Raw genomic sequence first — 22,573 nt, 5'->3', positions numbered from 1 at the left:
TTAGCCAAGGTGGAAGAGCGCCTTCATATGACCAGTCAGACTATGGTCAACAAGATTCATATGACCAGCAGTCAGGCTATGATCAACATCACGGCTCTTATGCCGAGCAGTCAAATTATGATCAGCAGCATGATTCCTATAATCAAAACCAGCAATCCTACCATTCACAAAGGGAAAATTACAGCCACCACACACAAGGTAAGATATGCTGATCTCTATTATTTTTCCCTTCATAGAATTGTGTATTGAATTCTGTATTAAAAGACCCACAGAGGATTTCAACTGTTAGTAAGAATTTAGAGTCACCCTGAACATATGTTCTGTCTCATGTCCATCAAAATTAGTTTATTAGATTGATATTTCTGAACTTCTTGGAGACTCCAGATGGTCACGTAATTTTTTGCTGGCTGAGTTTTTGAATTTCCTTTGTTGTCTCAGTCAACTGATCATTTGACAATGAATGCTGCTGCTACCAGTTCTTTTTTATAATTTAATTTAATTTTTAAACATTTTTTATTTTTTGGCCGCACCGTGTGGCATGTGGGATCTTAGTTCTCTGACCAGGGATCGAACCTGTGCCCCCTGCAGTGGAAGCACGGAGTCTTAACCACTGGACCTCCAGGGAAGTCCATGCTACCAGTTATCTTGGTACTGGTGCTGTATGTGATTTGAGGAAATTATGATCCTATATTAGCCTTCTCTAACCTCAACTAAGAAGGACCAGTCATTCTTTCTTTTATATATATCATTTTATATATATCATGATATTTAGGAATCTGATCAGCCATAAAAATGAATGCTTCAAGGGCAAAGGTCCTGCCTTACTCATTTTTGTACCTGCTCGATAAATATTTTTTGAATAGTTGAATGAATGAACAAGTGAATGAGTAAGAGTGGAAGCTCATTCACTGAATATCTTCTTCATTGAATATATTCACTGAATATCTCTCAGTTTGAAAATCTAGTTATTCCTTGTCTGTGTTTGATTTACACTGAAATATTTTCGACATGAAAAATAACTTTTAAGATTAGCGTATTCTTTTAAAGTATTTATTGATTGATTGATTGATTTGGTTGTACCAGGTCTTAGTTGCAGCTTGTGGGCTCCTTAGTTGTGGTAGGTGGGCTCCCCAGTTGTGGCTTGCCAGCTCCCTAGTTGTGGCATGTGAACTCCTGGTTGCGACATGCATGTGGGATCTAGTTCCCCGACCAGGGATCGAACCCGGGCCCCCTGCATTGGGAGCGTGAGCCTTAACCACTGCGCCACCAGGGAAGTCCCTAAGATCAGGGTATTCTTTTAATTTATTAGAGTTCTGTACCTAATGTACTTTACTCAAACTACTCCATATTATCATCACATCAAATGGTGATATCCACATCACCATTTTGCTGTCTGACTTTGGTAGAATGGAATTTGACACACATATAAGTCTCATACATTTAATTCCAGATGGTGTTATGTTGACTTGCATTTGAGTTTTGTGTACATGTGCCATTTTCTGAAGGTCACAGGTGACCTAAAGAGCTATTTAATATTATGTTGTGGAAAGCCTTTGTCAGAAATTTCAAGTTGTTTATATATGTATGTATTAATTTTCTTTTTTGTAGATGACCGTCGTGATGTGAGTAGGTATGGAGAAGATAATAGAGGATATGGCGGGTCACAGGGAGGAGGTAGAGGGCGTGGGGGATATGACAAGGATGGAAGAGGTCCTATGACAGGATCAAGGTAAGTTTTTAGGTACAGATGTCTACATTTCTTCTCTCTTTTTTTTTTTTTTTTGTTGTTACTTAGCCGGTTCGATTCCATCATCTGATTTAGTTAAGAGGCCTATAAAAGATTATGTTGTAGAGAAAAGGACAGAAATTCAAAATTTATTTTCAGTCTTAAGATGTCACATAAATTACCTCAAAATAGGCTTTGTTAGCCGTTAGTTTATGTGGTATATATTAAATACCAATGGAGAAAAGTCCCCTACTATGGTGTGGTTAAACCACTTAACTATGTTTTTCCTGCCAGAGCTATTGACTCTAAACTCCTTTAAAAGATGACTCTGGGAAATCCAAGTGTTTTATATGTAGAAAATACAAGGTAAGTTAATTCTAGATTGGAAGGTGGAGAGGCTGTTCTTTAATCTTGAATCCCCTTGGGAAGGGAAAAATATTAGGAGGCAATAGCAGATTATAAATTTGGGGTTGGCAAATGAGAGAAAGATTTTATGTAACTGAACTGTTTTGTCCCCATTCTTAAGTAAACAATTATTGAGATAATTAGTGCAATGTCACATACCGTTGCATATTTTGTCTAGACTAAGCTGTGGAAAAGGAATGACTTTTTAATTCAGCTTTCCTTTTCTCCATTGTTAGTGTTATCAGGTTTTGGTATTTATGGCATATGTTATGAAAGGTGGCTTTAAAATTACTTTCAAATATATGTGTAAGTCTAGCGCTTTTGCTCTAAAAATAGGAATGAAAAAGTAATTGACATTTATTGTCCTCAGATGAGGTTTGTAGGTTGCACATTTCGTGTGTAAAATATACAGGCTTAAAAGATAATTTGTGTTCCTTGGGAACTGAAATTGTCAGCCTGTTAACTGACAATATTATATCAATACCAGGTCACTCTTTTGCTTATTAGGGACTGTTGTCTGTTCCCTGAGGTGACCTGAGAAGATCAGTTACATACAGCACTGTTAATTTTTCAAGTGAGCCAGGAATTTGATCTCATTGACTTTCTCTCTGTTTAGTGTATAGTGCTTTGGTCTGGCAAATCTAAAGTCTAAACATATTTGATAAATTTTTATAAGACTTGAACATTAAATGTCTTTTGATTGATAGCCGAAGTCAATTTATTAAGGTAAAACAAGTATATTGTATGCCTCTTCATTATCATGTGGATGTAAGTGAACAACGTAGAGTGGTATGGTGCTTACTCTCTACCTAATAGCCTCGCTCCCTCAAACAGAATCCCAAACAAGATAACTAACAGGTATATGTGATTTTCTGGTTAATATGTTTTAGATAATTGGCTGCCTTGGGATGCTATACGTTTTACAGCATATCATAGGTTTAATTTTCTTCATAAGGAAGTTATAATTATATCTATAGATTATCTCTGAAACTATGACAGTGTCTGACGGAGAATGGTAGAACCCCACTTTTCAGGAGGAGGAGGGTAGGGAAGTCTTTAAAAGTATGTTTTCATTTTTGAGAGATGACTTATCTTAGAATCAGAGTTGAAAGGACCTTGAGTGATCCTCCTGCTAAAAGAGGGAAGATCTGTATCTTAACCAACCCTGGGCATACCAGTTTTAAGCACTTCGATAAACCTCTTTGGCAACATTTCAGTATAATTTTTGGCCCAGGTACTGAATCATGAACTAAGTTTTTGAGTTTCAAATCTTTTTATTTAACTTTAGAACCTCTTCAAACAAAATCTTGTGTAGAAGCCCAGGATGTATTAGGTCAAAATGATGGTGATCTGGTTCAAGTCAGGGTAGGGTTTTTGGGGGAGAGGTCTTACCCAGTTGCTGTCTGTATACTCCCTCCCTCCCCCCACCCCACCCCCTTAGCCAGTAAATGGAATGTGCATGAAAGGCCTTTTTAAGAAATTTATGTGGATGATTATACTTACTCTTTATATTGGATGGGCAAACTTTTTATGTGAAAGGCCACATAGTAAATAATTGAGGCTTTGCAGGCCATGCGGTTTCTTTTGCAACTGCTCAGCTCTGCTCCTGTATAAATGAATAAACATGGTTGTGTTCAATAAAACTTCATTTATGGATACTGAAATACGAAGTTCATATAATTTTCATGTGCCACAATATCTTGTTCAGGATGTGATTTTTAGCTTATTTACAGGGGTGAAGTGTTTCAAATTAAAAAAAAAAAAAAAAAGCCCAGTTTCAGGGCTTTTTTTCCCCTTACACTTGGTTTTACATTTAAGTACCAGAAATACCCAAACATTTTTTGTTAGTCTTCATCAACACTCCCATTTGTGTTTGTAATCATCTTACTTAAAAATAGCAAGGTTGAAAATATGATCCTTTCAGGGCTGTTTGAAGAATATCTGGCATTAGTTGGGTTTATAATTAAAGAAGGGGCACAGTTTGCAGGTGAAGGTTTGATGTGTGGTAAAGGATGTGACATTCTTAGACTCAAGTTGTATGATTGCTTGACTGCAGGAAGAATTCAGACCAAAGGAAGCTGTCGGCTTTCCAATTTTGGAAGAGAAACATGAAGACTATAGGGACTATAGGAAACAGTGTTTTTCTTTGAAAAAGCAGTTGCAGCAAAAGAGATTGAATTTCTAACTGTTATCTAAAGTAGATCAGTGGCCTCCTACTGGACTAGAAGCTTAAGGCCATACATTTTCTCAGTGTTTTTAACTTTAGCATTGTGCTGAATGCATTGCAAAATTACTAGAACTTTATAGATAACCATTTTCCATTATTAGCATGTCATCAAGTTAAGTAGATTTTTTAGGCTTTAATATCTCAGGTCTCAAAAAAGTTATCTTAAATTTTGAATGTCTTCTTATAAGAGTTTTTTTGTTTTTGCGGTACGCGGGCCTCTCACCGCTGCGGCCTCTCCCATTGCGGAGCACAGGCTCCGGACGCGCAGGCTCAGCGGCTGTGGCTCACGGGCCCAGCCGCTCCGCGGCATGTGGGATCTTCCCAGACCGGGGCTCAAATTCGTGTCCCCTGCATGGGCAGGCGGACTCTCAACCACTGCGCCACCAGGGAAGCCCTTATAAGAGTTTTTGAATAGCTCTCTTAAAAATGTGCATGTGTGCTGGTGATAGTCCCGCCAGTGCTGCCCAATATAAATATAATGTGGGTCAACTGTGAGCCATATGTGTAATGTAAAATTTTCTAATAGCCACATTAAGAAAAATAAACAGCTGAAGTTAATTTTGATAATACATTTTATTTAATCTAACATCACAAATATTTTATGTAATCAGTATAAAAATTATTGAGATAATGCACATTCTTTTTTTTATACTAAGACTTTGAAATCCATTTTGTATTTTACATTTAGAGTACATCTCAATTTAGACTCTCCATATTTCAAAAGGTCAGCAGTCACATATGGCTAGTAAATGTTGTATTGGATAGTGCAGCTCTAGAATGGTAGATTCTTGGTCTTCTGAAATGTTGGTAAATTACTAGTATGAAAAATCAAACACAGAACAGTTTTTAAAAAACTAATCTTTTTCAATATTTAGCTAAGTTCCTTTTTCTCTCTGTGTATTGAATTTTCTGGGAATAAAGATTCCTATATTGTCCTTTTACTTCTTGGCAGTTTTAGTCCTTGAATACAGATATATTTGGATTTTTAAAATTTAATTTTGGGAATAGAGACTCTGTCAAAGTATATTTTCTTTCTTGACAAGCACCTGAAATTAAATCTGACTGTCGTCTCTAAATATGTAATGCTGTAACAGTGAAAGAACCCTCAGAGTCTACCCTAGAGTAGGCTGCTCATTATGGTTTTGAACTTGGGACGATTTCTGTAGTTGAGTCAAGAATATACAATTGATTTTCTTATGCGGGGGGCACTCAGCCGTAAATTTTGAGTATTCTTATGTCTCTAGTAAATACCTTTACTTCTTTACATTAAAGTGTCCTTACTTCAGAAATTCTTTATGTGTACAAGTTTGTTTCTTTTTCTGGGAGGAAAACAAATTTGTTGTGGCAACATCTTGACTCAGATGTTCACATGCCTTTGTGTTTTAATTTGCTAGTGGGGCCTTAACTTAGTTTATGGAAAAGGGACATGTAACTTGACTGCAGATTTGAAGAAAGATTCTTAACCACAGGCCCATCTTCTGTTAACTGATTTAATAGTGGTACTATTTGAGGTTTATTTACTGTGTTTAATATAATAAATTTCCTAGTAAGGAACTATAATTAATTAATATGAAATTTCTTAATAAGGAAACAGAAAAGCGACTGAAACATTGGAACTTGAAAGAAAGCCTCACATAAAATTATAGGTCATCCAGACCAGTGCTTCTCTAACTGTAATGTACATATGAACTCCTTGGGGATCTTACTAAAATGCAGATTCTGATTTAGTAGGTGTGGGATGAGCTTGCTTTTCTGAGATACTCCCAGGCTCTGCCTTTGCTGCTATTCCATAGACCACCTTTCAGGTAGTAAGGGTGTAGACCATTATTTTGCGAAGGAGGAAACTGAAGCCTAGGGAGAATTACTGACTTGTCCAAATTTTCAAGATTGATTAGTGATAGTTAAGACTATACCCTGAGACTCCTACTTTGAAGACTAGTACTTTTTCGAATGTATTTATGGGTGTTTCCATATTTACGGCCATTGTGTTTGAAGTGTTCAGCTGCTGAATTTTCAAAGGAAATGCTCAGTAATGATGACTTAAGTTAAAATGCCATTGTATGGAGGAATAGAAAATTATAAACATATTCAAGTGTCATTTGTTTTATATCCTTTATATTTTACCAGGGGTATGTCCTTTTTTAAAAAATTGTTCAAAGTTATATTGCTGGCCAGAATAGAAATTTTAGGAACTACTTGATATATGAAATTGCATATTTTCCCTCCATTGTGGTCAGATAAACAATTTGGTACTTGGTTAAGTTGGCAGCAGAATAATTAAGTGGTGCCTCTTCCAGCACTTAATTGTGCAAATATCCTATTTAAAAAAAAATACTTTCTCCTGGGTACTTTAACGTCCTGACATAGGAATGTGGGTTTAATATATTCTTTTTTAAAAAAAATTTTATTTATTTTTGGCTGCATCGGGTCTTTGTTGCTGCACGCGGGCTTTCTCTAGTTGCAGCGAGCGGGGGTTACTCTTCCTTGAGGTGCGCGGGCTTCTCACTGCGGTGGCTTCTCTTGTTGCGGAGCACGGGCTCTAGGTGTGTGGGCTTCAGTAGTTGTGGCTCGCAGGCTCTAGAGCGCAGGCTCAGTAGTTGTAGCACACAGGCTTAGTTGCTCCGCAGCATGGAGGATCTTCCTGGACCAGGGCTCGAACCCCCTGTCCCCTGCATTGGCAGGCGGATTCTTAACCACTGCACCATCAGGGAAGCCCGATTTAATATTTTCACTAGCTCTTTTTTCATCATTTTTAGAATTCTCATGATCATCTTTGAAGAAACCTGAGATATCTTGTTTCTAATAAGATTTTCAGCAATTTAATCTCAGAACTCTGTTTGGCTTCCTTTCCTTAAAGAGTTAAGCTATGATATATAGGCCATTTAGAAGTATGGGTTGGTGGGAGGGCGTGGGTGATGTTCTGAAAGAGAGGTCTTAGACACTCAATAGGAAACTATATATATGAAAGACCTGAGCTTCGCTTTGTCTGCATAGCCTTGAAATATTGTTATTCTCCTTTTTAGATTTCTTGGGCATCAAATAAAAATTCATGGCGAGTTAAGTTGCGTGTGTCCATACCTATGCTAGTTGCAAGGGAATTTTTTTTTACGTCAAGGTAGTAGAATAGACTTCTAAAGAAAAAATTCTTTCTCATTTAGTCAGAGTGGTTTTTCTCAGGATGGCTCAAGAAAGGCCATCTAGAGGGCAGGGTTATTACTAAAGCAGAGGCTTTTAAGCAGTGAAGAGACATTAGTATATTGGATTAGTTTCTTGGGTTATAGTAGAAGATTAGTAGTATTAGAAAATTAGATATCACCATCTGAAACCTTCGGGTGTTTTTGTATCCATGTCAGCACATGAATCTTAGAGGATTACATAATTCAGTTAAGAGAAACAAGCTTTCAATGTATGAGCATTTAAAGAGTTTCTTGATAAGAGAGATCTTAGATTTCTTACATAAAGCTATGCACACAAGGGCCATTGACTTACCTGGCAGTGGAAATTGCCAAATAAAGTCATTTTCTTGTGGAGTATGTAGCATTCTGTCTCTGATATGGTCTACTGATTGGTGTTCAAGAGCATTCGGCAGCATGAATGTTAGTAGCTCTGCTGTGAAGAGAGCTAGCATGTTGCAGTGGGCATGGAATAGGAGGGCAGTTTAAAGTTATGCTTTCTTTTAGTGCTCATTTTACCAGATATCTGAATGATTTGAATTTTTAAGACCGCTTTCATTCAGTCTCACTTTTGTGTATATTTGTACCTCACTTTTTTCTTCATCTCATAAAACCCACCGTTTGGTGTCACAGTAGAACGTAGTGCTCAAGTTTTTACCTCTCCCATTCTGCTATCAAAATTTTAATCTTGCTTTATATTTTTCTCCTAGTCTTTTTCTCATATTTAACAAAAATATCCCCTTTAACAAAAATATTTCCCTTTAAGGGAATATTGATATTCATCTTGAATTCTTAAACTTTTAATAAAACTTAATTTATATATTTACTTTGTGAATCTGTGATGGTTGCAAGGATTTTGGAAAATTTTTTTTTAACATCTTTATTGGAGTATAATTACTTTACAATGGTATGTTAGTTTCTGCTTTATAACAAAGTGAATCAGCTATACATATATCCCCATATCTCTTCCCTCTTGCATCTCCCTCCCTCCCAGCCTCCCTATCCCACCCCTCTAGGTGGTCACAAAGCACCGAGCTGATCTCCCTGTGCTATGCAGCTGCTTCCCACTAGCTATCGGTTTTACATTTTTTTTTTTTTCCGGTTTTACATTTGGTAGTGTATATATGTACACACCACTCTCTCACTTTGTACCATTGACTTTTCATGCCTTGGTTATTATTACTGTTTTAAAATGATTTCTTTCCCCTTGGAAAGAATGTTTAGCATTCTTCCTCTTGTGCCTCCAGTTTAAGTGGATTTGAATATTATCCCTTTGGCTTGGGGTTGGGAAAATTTTAAAATAAGAGTATATTAGGTATGTTCTGTAATAAGCTTGAAAAGGCACCCTTGTGGAAATAGATCCTTGGGGAAACATTTAGGTGAAAACAACATTTTGAAGTCTATGAAATGAAATTTACTGGAAAGTTAGAGGTGCTACTGTTTTCCTGGGTGCTCTACTTGTGACAGTTAAGTATAGATTGAGCCCAGGGCTCAGCACATTAGAGACCTAAGGAAGAAATCATTTCTTCAATTTTTCCTCTGCAGTGGTGGTGACCGCGGTGGCTTCAAAAATTTTGGTGGTAAGTGCTGAGTATCCCAAAATGTTTCAGTGGAAATGCTATATAAACCTAAAAGCCACCAATATCCCGCAGACGTAGTCTAAGCCCTTTCTTACTCTGTTGAGGCTGGTGTGTGTTGTGTGCTTAAAAAAAAATTATATATATGCATATATATATCTCAAAATATTGAAAAGACGAAGTTGATCTCAAACAGTCCAATGGGTTTCTACACAGTGAATTTGCATGAAAGAGTCTGGTGACCAATGAATGAGACCTTCACTGGATTTTGTCAATATGTTTTTTAATAAAGGTAGCTGACATGGTGTTTTTAAATTATTACGGTTTTCCAATCAGCCTTCACAACCAGAACTTAACAAAAGTGATACTAGCGTAATGCCAAAGTGGCTGGTGCCGTCTGGGACAAGTTTAAGGGAATATTGACATTCATGTTGATTTCTTAAACTTTTAATAAAACTTAATTTATATACTTACTTTGTAAATCTGTGATGGTTACTTACAAGGATTTTGGAAGTATTGACTTTTCATGCCTTGGTTATTATTACTGTTTTTAAATGATTTCTTATGAGTTGCCTTAAATAGCTTTCTTTTTCTTTTTCTTTTTCTTTTCCCTTAGGTCACAGGGATTATGGACCCAGACCAGATGCTGGTAAGGTTTATGGTAGTTTGTGACTCTGCCATTAAGAGAATGTTAGTTTTCCATTTTTTCAAAGGAGAAGTGTGTGTGTTTGGAGGAGTTAGTACAGGAGGAAGATTTGATTTGATAATGCTGCCAGAACCAGGGAGCTTCACTTCTAAAGATGTACCAGCAAGAAAAGTTCAGGGGGATTGATTGGAAAGTTTGCTAGGAAAAATTACTATGTTTGTGCTTTCCCATGCTCTCTACTTTTTCTTTTGTGAAGAAATACTTGATTTTGTACTGCTAATTAGCATTATTTGTTTAATTACTGCAAATCAAGTATGAGAGAATTGGTATGATTGGGGAATTAGAAGTAGAATAGCTGTGTTTAAGAAAATATTACAATGGATTGATAGTCTGGTCAGTGGGCCTAAGAAACCTGAATTCATATATGAGAGAATTGTCTTACTCTGGGCAGAGGTCACTAATTTCTTTTCTTTTCTTTTCTTTTTTTTTTTCTTTTTTACAAAACATCTTTCTTTCTACATGTGCCTTTCTTTTTGTTTTTTTTTTTTTGGCTGTGTTGGGTCTTGGTTGCTGCGCGTGGGCTTTCTCTAGCTGTGGCGAGCGGGGGCTACTCATTGTTGCAGTGCACGGGCTTCTCATTGCAGTGCCTTCTCTTGTTGCGGAGCAGGGGCTCTAGGTGCGCGGGCTTCAGTAGTTGTGGCACATGGGCTCAGTAGTTGTGGCTCGGGCTCTAGAGCGCAGGCTCAGTAGTTGTGGCGCATAGGCTTAGTTGCTCCACGGCATGTGGGATCTTCCTGGACCAGGGATTGAACCCGTGTTCCCTGCATTGGCAGGCAGATTCTTAACCAATGTGCCACCAGGGAAGTCCTCAGAGGTCACTAATTTCATGTACCTTTATATTTTCAAATGAAATTCAAGGCTGCCTGGAGCCTTTTGAAAGTTATGTAGAGATTAAAAATCTATTTGAGCCAAAATTTTTTTTTAAATTAATTAATTTTAATTAATTATTTATTTTTGGTTGCATTGGGTCTTCGTTGCTGTGCGCTGGCTTTCTCTAGTTGCGGCGAGCAGGGGCTACTCTTCGTTGCGGTGCGCGGGCTTCTCATTGCAGTGGCTTCTCTTGCTGTGGAGCACAGGCGCTAGGTGTGTGGGCTTCAGTAGTTGTGGCACACGGGCTCAGTAGTTGTGACTCGCGGGCTCTAGAGCGCAGGCTCAGTAGCTGTATATATTGAAATCAGAACTTTTGTTTTTATTAAGATGCTAAAGTATTCTATATGGATGGCAATTTCTGAATTATCCCTTGATGGACTGAATTTATGTGCATCTTTCTTGTTTTGTTATACTAATCCAAAAGTGTGCATGTAAGGTAAGGTGTGTGTCAAGGTGCCCCTACTCTCTGGTATATATAAAGCTTATTGCAATGAATGGGAAACCAGCAATTCTGCTTGGCTTGCTTGGAAGTTCAAGGTGTCAGATTTGGGCAGTTTTCTACTAGAAAGCTTTAAAAGTATTGATTAGCCAGAAAGAATTAAAACTCTCCAAAGAAAGGAATGCTACTTTATACTAACTTTCTTCATCTCTTACTGAGCTTGAGTCCTGTATCTGAATCTGAAGAGTGAGATTTGTAAGATTTCCCTTAATTGGTCTATGTATTTGACATAGTGTGGACTTGATCCACTTTACGTGAAGTTTAGTTGTGAGAATTGACCTACCAAATAACTGTTATGACCACTTTGCATGTTTATCTAAGAGGTTTCATGTATTGGTCCTTTTTCCTTTTGGTCACAGAAATAGTTGAATATTGAATAATAAATTATTATTCTTGATTACTAAATAGGATGTAGTAAACCTAAGGAATATGTAAAATTAATCATGGTTTTTTTTTCCCCCATAGATTCAGAATCTGATAATTCAGATAACAACACAATCTTTGTACAAGGACTTGGGGAGGGTGTGTCTACAGATCAAGTGGGGGAGTTCTTTAAACAAATAGGAATTATCAAGGTGAGTAAAAAATTGGCTTATGTTGAAAATCTCATAATTATCGACATATTCTGGTTAAGATACATAGGTTACATAATAAGCCCATACTCCAGTAAGGCTTGTCTCTTAAAGTTCCCTGATGCACATGCTCACCCACATCTGTAGGCATTTGCTAAGTTTGCTAAAATACATGAAGATTTTTATTCCTCGCTTGTGTGTACCTTTCCACAGCCTTCCACAGCTTTGGCTTTCAATCTTAGGACTCTAAACGTAGTCTCTGCCTAGCTCCTAAAATTGTGAGACCCAAATGAAATTGTGAAAACATTTTCATATTCTGAAATGCCAACATATGAAAACCCAAGTTATTACTAACAACTTTTTATGTTGGTATTTAATGTCTGCTATATATTTGCCCAATATAATAATGCTTTATTTCATAACTTTATTGTACTTAAGTGTCTCATGCACTGTTTGTTTCATGCATATATTTTCATCTCCCAACTAGAAAGCATTTAGATTAGTGTTAGTAGATTGAAGCATTTGCCTGATATCAGTTTGTAGTTGCTCTTGTTTTGGTGTCCGTGGAATTACTTTTTTTTCTTCCTTCTTGGAGAGTAAAAATTTCTTAAGAAATTATTAATTACACATGAAATATGTAAAAAATTCACACAGTTCTTGTCTTCCGCTCCCTTCTCAACAAAATCCAGTGTGTACGCCTTAATGGTAATTTATTTATTTGCTTGGTGAACATTCTTCCTGGTCTTTTTTTTTTTTTAAGTTTTACAAGGTATATATTTATATGAAGTATTATCTGTTTTCTTTTTTGTGGGTTTAAAGAAATTATACATGGATAAAACTATATACTGTGTATCCTTTTTTTAGTTTGTTTTTCACTTAATGTATTTTAGAGAGTTTTCTTTTTCAGAACCTACAGATAACTTCATTTTTATGTTAAGTTGATAGTATTTATTGTATGGATATGTAAATTCCTTTAAAAAATAAAATTTTAATTATCTATGTGGTTCATGATCACTTTTTCTTAAAATACTGACACCCACTTGTTTGTTCCTCAGACAAATAAGAAGACTGGAAAACCAATGATAAATCTGTACACAGACAAGGACACAGGAAAGCCAAAAGGGGAGGCAACAGTATCATTTGATGACCCTCCTTCAGCTAAGGCAGCCATTGACTGGTTTGATGGTATACCTCATTCATATAGTTTCTTTTTTTTTTAATTTATTTATTTGGTTGTGCTGGCTCTTGGTTGTGGCAGGCGGGCTCCTTAGTCGAACTTGCCGGCTCCTTAGTTGAAGCAGGCAGGCTCCTTAGTTGCGGCTCCAGGGCTCCTTAGTTGCGGCATGCATGTGGGATCTAGTTCCCTGACCAGGGATCGAACCCGGGCCCACTGCATTGGGAGTGCAGAGTCTTATCCATTGCGCCACCAGGGAAGTCCCTCATTCATATCGTTTCAACGTGTGGTTTGGATAAATGTTTTCTAGTATTGAAGTCAAAATATGTTCTCGTAGACGGTGATTATCTTCATGTTTACTTTTTTAGATATTCTATTGAGAATACAGGCCAGAGTTTTTACATACCTTTAGAATTGAGATGAACTCTGTCTAAAATATTTCCTTATGTCCTGCTTTGTGCTTAAGGCCACCCTGATAGAGATGTAGAGGGTTGGCCTGGTTGACTATATTCTTTTTAAATTTGGTTAATTTCCCTTAAAATATAATCTTAATACATACTTAGAAGAAACAGTAAGACTTTTTTTCCCCCTGAAAATAAGAAAATACGGGAGAGTAGAAGAAAGGAGTAAAGCATCCATAGTTCTCTACATAGAGACAACTACTGGTATTAACTTTTCCTTCCAGTTAGTTTTTTTAAAATAAATAAATTAATTAATTTTTGGCTGTGTTGGGTCTTTGTTGCTGTGCGCGGGCTTTTTTTCTCTAGTTGCAGCGAGCGGGGGCTACTCTTCGTTGTGGTGTGCGGGCTTCTCATTGTGGTGGCTTCTCTTGTTGTGGAGCACGGGCTCCAGGCACGTTGGCTTCAGTAGTTGTGGCAGGTGAGCTCAGTAGTTGTGGCTCGCGGGCTCTAGAGCACAGGCTCAGTAGTTGTGGTGCACGGGCTTAGTTGCTCTGCGGCATGTGGGATCTTCCTGGACCAGGGCTTGAACCCGTGTCCCCTGCATTGGCAGGAGGATTCTCAACCACAGTGCCACCAGGGAAGCCCCTTCCTTCCAGTCTTTTAAAATAGTTTATCATTATACTCCAAATGTAGTTTTGTCTCATGCTTTTTTTCACTTAACGTCTTAACGTAGTCATTTCCCCATGTTATTATAAATTCACTGTTTTTTTTGTACCCTAATTTAATAATAACTAACACTTACTGCATGTTTACTGTGGTTTATGAGCTAGGCATGGTTCTAAGAACTTCATGTGCGTTAACTCAGTTTGATCTTCACAGTAACCCTATAAGATGTACCCTTTTATTACCATTTTACGGATGATGAAACTCAGGCACAGAGAAGATAAATAATTTCCAAGACCACAGAATAAGTTGCAGGGTCAGGACTTAAACTCAGGCAGTCTAGCACCATTGTCTGTGAAGTGCTAAACTATGCTGGATTGACAGGCACTTGTGGTCCCTTCCAGTTCCAAGATTATTGCACCTGTGTCTTGCAAGACGTAATTGCATTTCTTTACTTCTTCACAGATGAGGTTATGATAACCCTGTCTTCACCTCCATTTTCTTTACTTTTTTGCCCTAATCAGGCCCCATCACCTTGCTCTTGAAGGCTAGGTCCATTCTCCCTCACTTTTCTGCTTGTGTCATAGTTTCTGTGAATCATAAAACTATCATAGCTTATGATATGTTAAAAAAATTATTGTGCCTTTCCCCCATAGGGCAAATGAGCCTCTTAACAGTAACTCCATAGTTCAGCTCTCACCAGGTCTTTTTACAGCTTTTAAAATACTGATCCATGGGTTTCCTATTTAAAAGTGCTTGTCATACCATCTGACATTGTGGAAGGTTGCCAGTCACAACAATTAGGACTTCGGTGAGAGTGCTAAGACTCCTGGATTTATAACGTATTTTATGACTCCTTGGGCACCTTTTCCTTATATGTCAGTTCTCTTATTTAATATAAAGTGAAAATTTCTGTCTCTAAGGCCCTGGGACAGCAGAATATGTGTATGTATGCATGTATATAAGTAATCACATATGCACACATTTTTTTTTTTTTTTTTTTTGGTACGCGGGCCTCTCACTGTTGTGGCCTCTCCCGTTGTGGAGCACAGGCTCTGGACGCACAGGCTCAGCGGCCATGGCTCACGGGCCCAGCCGCTCCGCGGCATGTGGGATCTTCCCGGACCGGGGCACGAACCCGTGTCCCCTGCATCGGCAGGTGGACTCTCAACCACTGCGCCACCCGGGAAGCCCTGCACACATTATTTTTAAAGATACTACTTGTCTAAGGTAAAAAACATTTCAAACGGTACCAAGAGTATATAGTAAAAAATGAGTTTCCTTTCCACCTTTTCACCTACTGGAGTTAAGCACAATAGGCAGTGTATAGACAGGCATATGTGTGCACATGCATGCACATACACACTCATTCCCTTTAAGAAAAAGAAATGGTAGCATACTACATACATTGTTCTGTACTTGGCTTTTTTCATGTAAAATTTTAGATGGTTGTTTTTTTTGTTTTTTGTTTTTTTTGCTTAGTAAGAAATGACTGTCTCCTTGTGACAGATCTGCTGTATTTAGTAGATTGTGTCATGTTCTAGTACAGTTACCTTGACTCTTTGGAACACTAGTGTGTTTGAATTTCTGTGAGGACATGTCAGTTATTCCTCTGAAACTAAAAATTTGTAAGTTTTATATTTTTGAGAGGTGGAGATGTAGAATAGCATTTCTGCAAAACCATTTCTTTTTTTTTTTTTTAGGAAAAGAATTCCATGGCAACATCATTAAAGTGTCTTTTGCCACCAGAAGACCTGAATTCATGAGAGGAGGTGGAAGTGGAGGTGGGCGACGAGGTAAAATACTTATTGCTCACAGGCCTGGGTATTACACAGAAGGTTTGGATTTGAGTCCATGTTCTGTCCCTGTTGTGTGAACTTGCTACTACTTCTCTCTCCCTATCGGTCTTTTTCCTTCTATCTTAAAAGTGAGGTACAGAATAGGAGATTAGGTAAATAAGGTGTCGTAATAGCGAAGAAATTGGTGGAAGAAGGTTCCAGAAATCTCTTTGGAAAGCTATATAAAGCAGTTTGTTATTCACCTGGACATTAGGAGGTAGTTGTTTAAATGGTACCTAATTAGGTAGTTAATCTGACCAGTTTGGGAGTTCCCTGATATGTTGATAGTTACTTGTAACTCTTTCATTTCCATTGTGTCTAATTCCTTAAATTTGGAATATGTCTTCTCACTTAACCTTTATCCCTGAGATTCTGAAACTAAGGAGGGCATTATAGAAAGTGGACTTCGAAGTTTTTTAGTGCATTATTTGCACTTAAATGTGTGCCTTGGGGTCTTCTTCCACATCTCCTGCATTGACTAAATAAGTAAAGCCCCAAATCAAAGAATCATGGAGTCCTGCCATAAGGGGTTAATTTGAGGGGGTGTTGCCCAGTTATTGATGAACACTTGCTCTCAGTTCTTTCGTCTGATGGTTTTCCTCTGCTTTGTTAATGTCTGCTACTGATTCCTCCCCACTCCTTACTTCCCCCAGGCCGTGGAGGATATAGAGGCCGTGGAGGCTTTCAGGGGAGAGGTGGAGACCCCAAAAGTGGGGACTGGGTTTGCCCTAATCCGTAAGTATACCATTTATTTTGGTAGATGTAAGAGTTGGGATTGGGGTTGGAAGGTACAAGAGGGGGTTCTGAATCCATTGGAAACTATTGAGCATTTTATTTTCCTCCTTTCTCAGGTCATGTGGAAATATGAACTTTGCTCGAAGGAATTCTTGCAATCAGTGCAATGAGCCCAGACCAGAGGACTCTCGTCCCTTAGGAGGAGGTGGGTCAGCCTTTAACAGCATCTGCATGCTATTAATCTTCTGACTGGCATTAAGGAGACTTTCCATTATTCTGCTGGCCTTACTAGTTTGCATTTCTGCCTTGCAGATTTCCGGGGAAGAGGCTACGGTGGAGAGAGGGGCTACAGAGGTCGTGGGGGCAGAGGTGGAGACCGAGGCGGCTATGGTGGAGACCGAAGTGGGGGGGGCTATGGTGGAGACAGAAGTGGCAGTGGTGGCTACGGAGGGGACAGAAGTGGGGGTGGTTATGGGGGGGACCGAGGAGGTGGCTATGGGGGGGACCGTGGTGGTGGCTATGGAGGAGACCGAGGCGGCGGCTACGGAGGAGAGCGAAGTGGGGGGGGCTACGGAGGAGACCGTGGTGGTGGTGGCTACAGTGGGGACCGAAGTGGAGGCTACGGAGGAGACAGGAGTGGCGGCGGCTATGGAGGAGACCGAGGTGGTTATGGAGGCAAAATGGGAGGAAGGTGAGTATTAGAATGTACATACTAACCTTTGTACCTCACTGCTCTTAGATTTTAGAGTCTGAGCCCTTTTCATCACATTTTCTTCCTGTCCAGTTTTTTAGAACTTGAATTTCCCATTGTCAACTCTTTCAGTTAGGTTGGAGAAGATCCGTTTAGTTTCCTGTTTAGCAATTCCTAAAATTTGTTTTGGAAATTCTTATTCATGATCTTTATATTTGGATGAATGTAGGTAAATGTGTGTGTATTCTTTCTCATAGCTAAAGATAATTGAGATTGAGAGATGATTTGAAACTGTATGTAAATCAGGCATTCTTAATCTAAGTGAGGGGAGAGCACACCTTTTATAGGAGTGTGCTTTTATAGGAGTGTGCTTTTTTTTTTAGCAAATCACATGTGCTACCTTGCAGTTGTTTCTCTGGAGATTCTGTTACACCTTTTCCAGATGAAAATCACTGGTGGTACTGATGGGAGTGTGCTATGCACGTGAAAGCTGTAGAGGCAAAAAAAGTTGAATAACCAGTGATGTAAAATAACTTCAGTTACTGTGCCAGAGACAATATAGGGTAGCAAGAATTAGTAAAGCATGTAGTTAAGAGCACAGAGTTTGGAGACAGACTGTCTTCTTTCAAATCCTGGCTCCACCACTTATTAGCTGCTTGATAAGCAAGTTACTTAACCCTTTGGAGCGTCAGTATTCTCATCTGTAAAATGGGGCTAATGATATCTCCTTCGTGGAGTTGCATTAGATTATGTTACAACGGTTGCCATGGTAACCATGCCATGCCGTGGGGCCGTGGTAATCACTGTATAATTGTTAGCTATTAGTAATTATCATCTATTAAACACTTCTTACTGTGTGGCAAATCCTGTGAAAGTGTCTTTGTATACTTTAGTTCTAGTCCTTCTGTCAACCCCAGAGGTAGATGTACTTGCCATTTTACAGAGTTAGAAATGTTGAGTAACTTTTCCAAGATCGCATAGTAAGTGGCAGGTCCAGAATTCTTACATGAAAGTGTTTGCTTGCTTATTCCACTATACTACTCTTCTTTTTAGAGTTCTGGAATGGCAGTCTCTGACCTGAAATACCACAGTGGTTTAGAGTCCTTATTCTAGATGGAAAAATTTTTAAGAGAGTTAGTGATAGCAGGGCTTCTAGGAACTTTGTATGTCTTAAAGCTGATAAATTAGACATTTCGTAAGCACCTTCTAGGAGCAGAGAAATATATTAGGCATGGTGTCATTCTTATAGAAATTGTCAAGCTGATGCCAGTCACCAGCACCCTGAAGAAGTGTCTGATGCTTTCCCCTGGTAGAAAATTAGAATTTAGTCTGGCTCTTTATTTTTCATTCCTAGAAACGACTACAGAAATGAGCAGCGCAACCGACCATACTGATGACTGTTTTGAATGTTCCTTTGTCTCTGACATGATCCATAGTGAAATTGCCAGAGTTTTGCCTGCTGCTTTCCTCGTGGCCTCTTCTTGCGTAGTGAAATTAAGTGACATTTGGATTTTTATTTGGGTGGGAGGGCTGGGACAGTTTTCCTTTTAGAAATGTCCATCGAAATATCCCCCTTTAGTTTCCAGCCTTATCCTTCCCAACCCTTGAAGCTAAGTGCATTGTAAAATATTGCCAAAATGGAAAGTGTTTTGTAATACTGCAATAAAGGATGTTTGTTTTGTGGACTTTTGTACATTAGTGCATTGTTCTGTCACACTCAGGATGCAGTCACAGCAGATTCGAACTCTAAAGAATTAGGAAATGAATTCTACTTCATGAAATTAAAATGTTACTTCCAACCATATTTATTGAGTTCCTACTCCATTTAGAAGAGTAGTTTCCAAGCATGACTGCATGTCAGAACCACCAGAGGAGGTTGTCAAAATTCCAGATTCCTAGGCCTCACCCCAGGTCTACTGGATCAGAAATTGGTGGGATGTGGGGAGGTAGAGCTGGGAATCTTAATTTATCTTTAGATCACCAGGTGGTTTTGATAAAAACCAGGTTTACAGCTGAGAACCATTTATTTAGGGCAGTGTTCTAGACGCTGGGAATATGGGGGTCCAAGGGCTAGGAAGGAAGAGTAAGGGTTTGACAAACCAGGGTTAAGATACCAATATACATAATATGTTATTTGATATTCTTTAAAAAACTATTTTTCCTACCCTTACCAAGGGTAAGGCACTGCATCAGATGCTGGATATATTACTCATCAAGCAAACAGAGAGTATATAGTCTGATAAGTGCTCTGGTAAGAATAGTACAAGGTGCTTTGAGGGCTGGTTGGAAGGATACTTAATCCAGTCATGTGGGATTGGGAAAGCTTGGTGAGCCTTGAGGGAAGAGTAGGAATTGGCTAAGTAAAGAGGCTGGGGTGAGGAATTGGTGTTCCCAGCAGAAAACTGACATGAACAAATATTAATAAATCAGGAGTTAAAAGAGTGAGAAACAGGCTGTGCCCTTGAGAATTGTATGTAGTGCACTGTGATTGGAGGAAGAAGTTTAAGAATGGGCATGGCAAAAGATAAGACTGGAGAGGTAAGCCAGCTCTACGATAAGGTCCTTGCATTTCATTTTCCCCCTGCCTCCATATGGGGAGTCATTAAAAGATTTTAAGCAGGGGAATGGCCTGACCTGAGTGGCATCAACTGAAAGATAATTATGGCTGCCTAGTAGAGAGGCTGGACTGGAGACAGAATGGTATACCAGGTGAGAGATGATACAGGTCTGAGCTCAGATAGTGACTGGATGAGGAGGAGATAATAGATTTGAGAAGTGAAGGGGTATATTTGATGGGATTTGGCTGGATGTCAGAAGTAGTGGGGAGAAAAGAGTCAGGTTTCTGGCCTGGGCAGTTGGGTAGATGTGCTGTTCATTGAAATAGGAAACACTGGAAAAGGAAACAGGTTTGGGAGTAAGATGAGGGAAATTAATTCAGTTGTGGGTAAGTAGAATTTGGGGCACTTGTGAATGTCCCTTCCAAGTAGGGACATTCAGTCAGCAGCTGGGTGTGCAAATCTGCAGCCCAGAGAACAGCAGCACTGAACATTACGTGCCACTGATGTTCCTTACTGACTTCTGTCTCCTTTGCTAGCTTTACTTGCCCTTTACGTGTTAGAAGTTTCTCAGTTTGTTCTGATCCCCTTTCTTCTGTTTATACGCACTTGTTAAAAAAAAAATTTATTTATTTATTTTTGGCTGCGTTGGGTCTTCGTTGCTGCGTGCGGGCTTTCTCTAGTGGCGGTGAGTGGGGGCTAAGCTTCGTTGTGGTGCATGGGCTTCTCATTGCGGTGGCTTCTCTTGTTGCAGAGCACAGGCTCACGCAGGCTTCAGTAGTTGTGCTGCATGGGCTTCAGTAGTTGTGGCGCACGGGCTTCGTTGCTCCGCGGCATGTGGGATCTTTCTGGACCAGGGCTCGAACCTGTGTCCCCTGTATCGGCAGGCGGATTCTTCTTAACCACTGCGCCACCAGGAAAGCCCCTATACTCACTTTTATCCTGGGTTTTATATGGTGATGACTACACCAAATTTATGTCTCCAGTCTGTCTTCTTCCCTTAACTCTGCATTATATCCAGCTGCCTACTTGACTTTTCCACTAGGATGTATTTAACATAACTTTTTTTTTTTTGGTGACTCCGCTGGGACTGAACAGAACTTCTGATCTCCAAATCAGTTTCTTTCTTCCTGGTCTTCCTCATCTCAGTCTTAATCTACCCAAATCAGATCAGATAAAAAACTTAGAACTTACATTTGATTTCTCTTTCACTCATCCCATACTTGCAGGTCCTTTTAATTCTACCTCCAAAATATATCCTGAAACCATCTTTATATTCTTAGTTCTAATCCTGGTACAAGCTACAGTCATCACTTTTCTGGATAACTGCAATAGCCCATTAATAGGTCCCCCACAATCTTGCCCCTCTAAATCTATTCTTCACACAGCAGCTAAACAATATGGTAATGATGTAAATCAACCTATATGTCATGCCTCTTTAAAACCCTTTCAGTGACCTCCCATTGTATGTTGGCTATAAATTCCTTACCTTGGTTTACCAAGCCCTGTATGATCTGGCCTTTGTCTCCACAACCTCATAGGAGAATATTTTTCCATACTAGCCTTACCTTAACCACATTGGTCCTAATCTTGATGGTACAAAACGTGCTTCTGTTTTAGTATCTTTGCGTGTGCTTTGTGCAGGATTCTCTTTCCTCATATTCACATGGTTGACTCCTTTTCATAACAATGTTGGGTCAAATCCCAGCCTCCCTCCCAGGTGTTTGCTGACCTTCGTATCTAAAATACTTCTTCCAGTCACACACACATCATCTCTTAATGATGTCCTCACAGTACTTATCACTATATGAAACGATCTTTTTGTGGTTAATTTCTCTCCTCCATTAGAATGTAAGTTCCAGGAGAGTAGGGAACCTCTTCTGATGTTCACTGTTCTACCCCAGTACCTAGGTAGGTACTCAATGAATATTGACTAAATGAAAGACTCTATTATTATAGATTTGAGCCATTAGTATATAAATGGTAATTAAAGTGATGAGAGTGGATATGATTAAAATAAGACTAGTGTAGTGGTTTTCCATCTTAGCTGGATACTAGAATTAGCTAGCAACTTTTTTAAAATGCAGAAGATGTCTGGGCTCCACTCCAGAACAATGGAATCTGTGAGGCCTGGGACATTTAAAAAACAAAAGCCCCAATTGATTCTAATGGTTTTGGAGTCTAGAGAGAAAAGAGCCTAGGACAAAACCCTGAGAAGTACCAATATTTAAGAGATAATAGGAAATTCCCTGGTGGTCCAGTGGTTAGGACTCCTTGCTTTCACAGCTGAGGGCCTGGGTTCCTCCCTGGTTGGGGAACTAAGATCCCACAAACCACGTGGTGCAGCCAAAAATAAAAAAAATAATAATAGAAGAGGATACTGAAACAGACTGGGAATACCAGTGAGGTGTCAGTGGAACCCAAGGGAAGAGTGGACTACAAGGAGGGAGAAACTAATGGGGTCAAGTGCCCGAGTTGGCCAAGTCACATAAAGGATAGAAAGCATTCATTGTATGTAGCAATACGGAGGTTATAAATTATCTTTGCATGAGATTTCTCAACCTTGGTGCTACTCACATTTTGGGTTGGATAATTATTTGTTGTGGAGGGCTGCCCTGTGCTATGTATAGGATATTTAGCCACATCCCTGCCCTCTACCGCAAGACACCAGTAGCAGCCCCCAATTGTGACAACCAAAAATGTCTCCCGACATTGCCAAGTGTCCCTTGGAGGGGGCAGAATTGTCCCTTTTGAGAACTAC

The 22,573-nt window shown here is 39.1% G+C and overlaps 1 protein-coding gene across 3 annotated transcripts in view; it reads left to right on the top strand.

The window, feature by feature from the left end:
- The window catches only part of TAF15 (TATA-box binding protein associated factor 15), a 29,160-nt gene extending 10,218 nt beyond the window's left edge, over positions 1-18,942 (top strand). For all 3 annotated transcript variants that reach the window (XM_019945473.3, XM_073797728.1, XM_033846912.2), the window contains exons 6-16: positions 5-198; positions 1,609-1,729; positions 9,077-9,111; positions 9,725-9,757; positions 11,649-11,758; positions 12,811-12,940; positions 15,697-15,789; positions 16,485-16,566; positions 16,683-16,771; positions 16,879-17,257; positions 18,612-18,942. In XM_019945473.3, the coding sequence (XP_019801032.1) occupies positions 5-198; positions 1,609-1,729; positions 9,077-9,111; positions 9,725-9,757; positions 11,649-11,758; positions 12,811-12,940; positions 15,697-15,789; positions 16,485-16,566; positions 16,683-16,771; positions 16,879-17,257; positions 18,612-18,651 (1,306 nt within the window). In that variant the 3' untranslated portion in view covers positions 18,652-18,942. The remainder of the gene's footprint in view (positions 1-4; positions 199-1,608; positions 1,730-9,076; positions 9,112-9,724; positions 9,758-11,648; positions 11,759-12,810; positions 12,941-15,696; positions 15,790-16,484; positions 16,567-16,682; positions 16,772-16,878; positions 17,258-18,611) is intronic.
- Positions 18,943-22,573: the final 3,631 nt, after the last annotated feature.

This window comes from Tursiops truncatus, chromosome 20 (assembly GCF_011762595.2).
Source record: "Tursiops truncatus isolate mTurTru1 chromosome 20, mTurTru1.mat.Y, whole genome shotgun sequence".
NCBI lineage: Eukaryota > Metazoa > Chordata > Mammalia > Artiodactyla > Delphinidae > Tursiops > Tursiops truncatus.
Note: the sequence above shows the minus strand (reverse complement) of the source record. Positions and strands in the feature narration are given on the sequence as shown.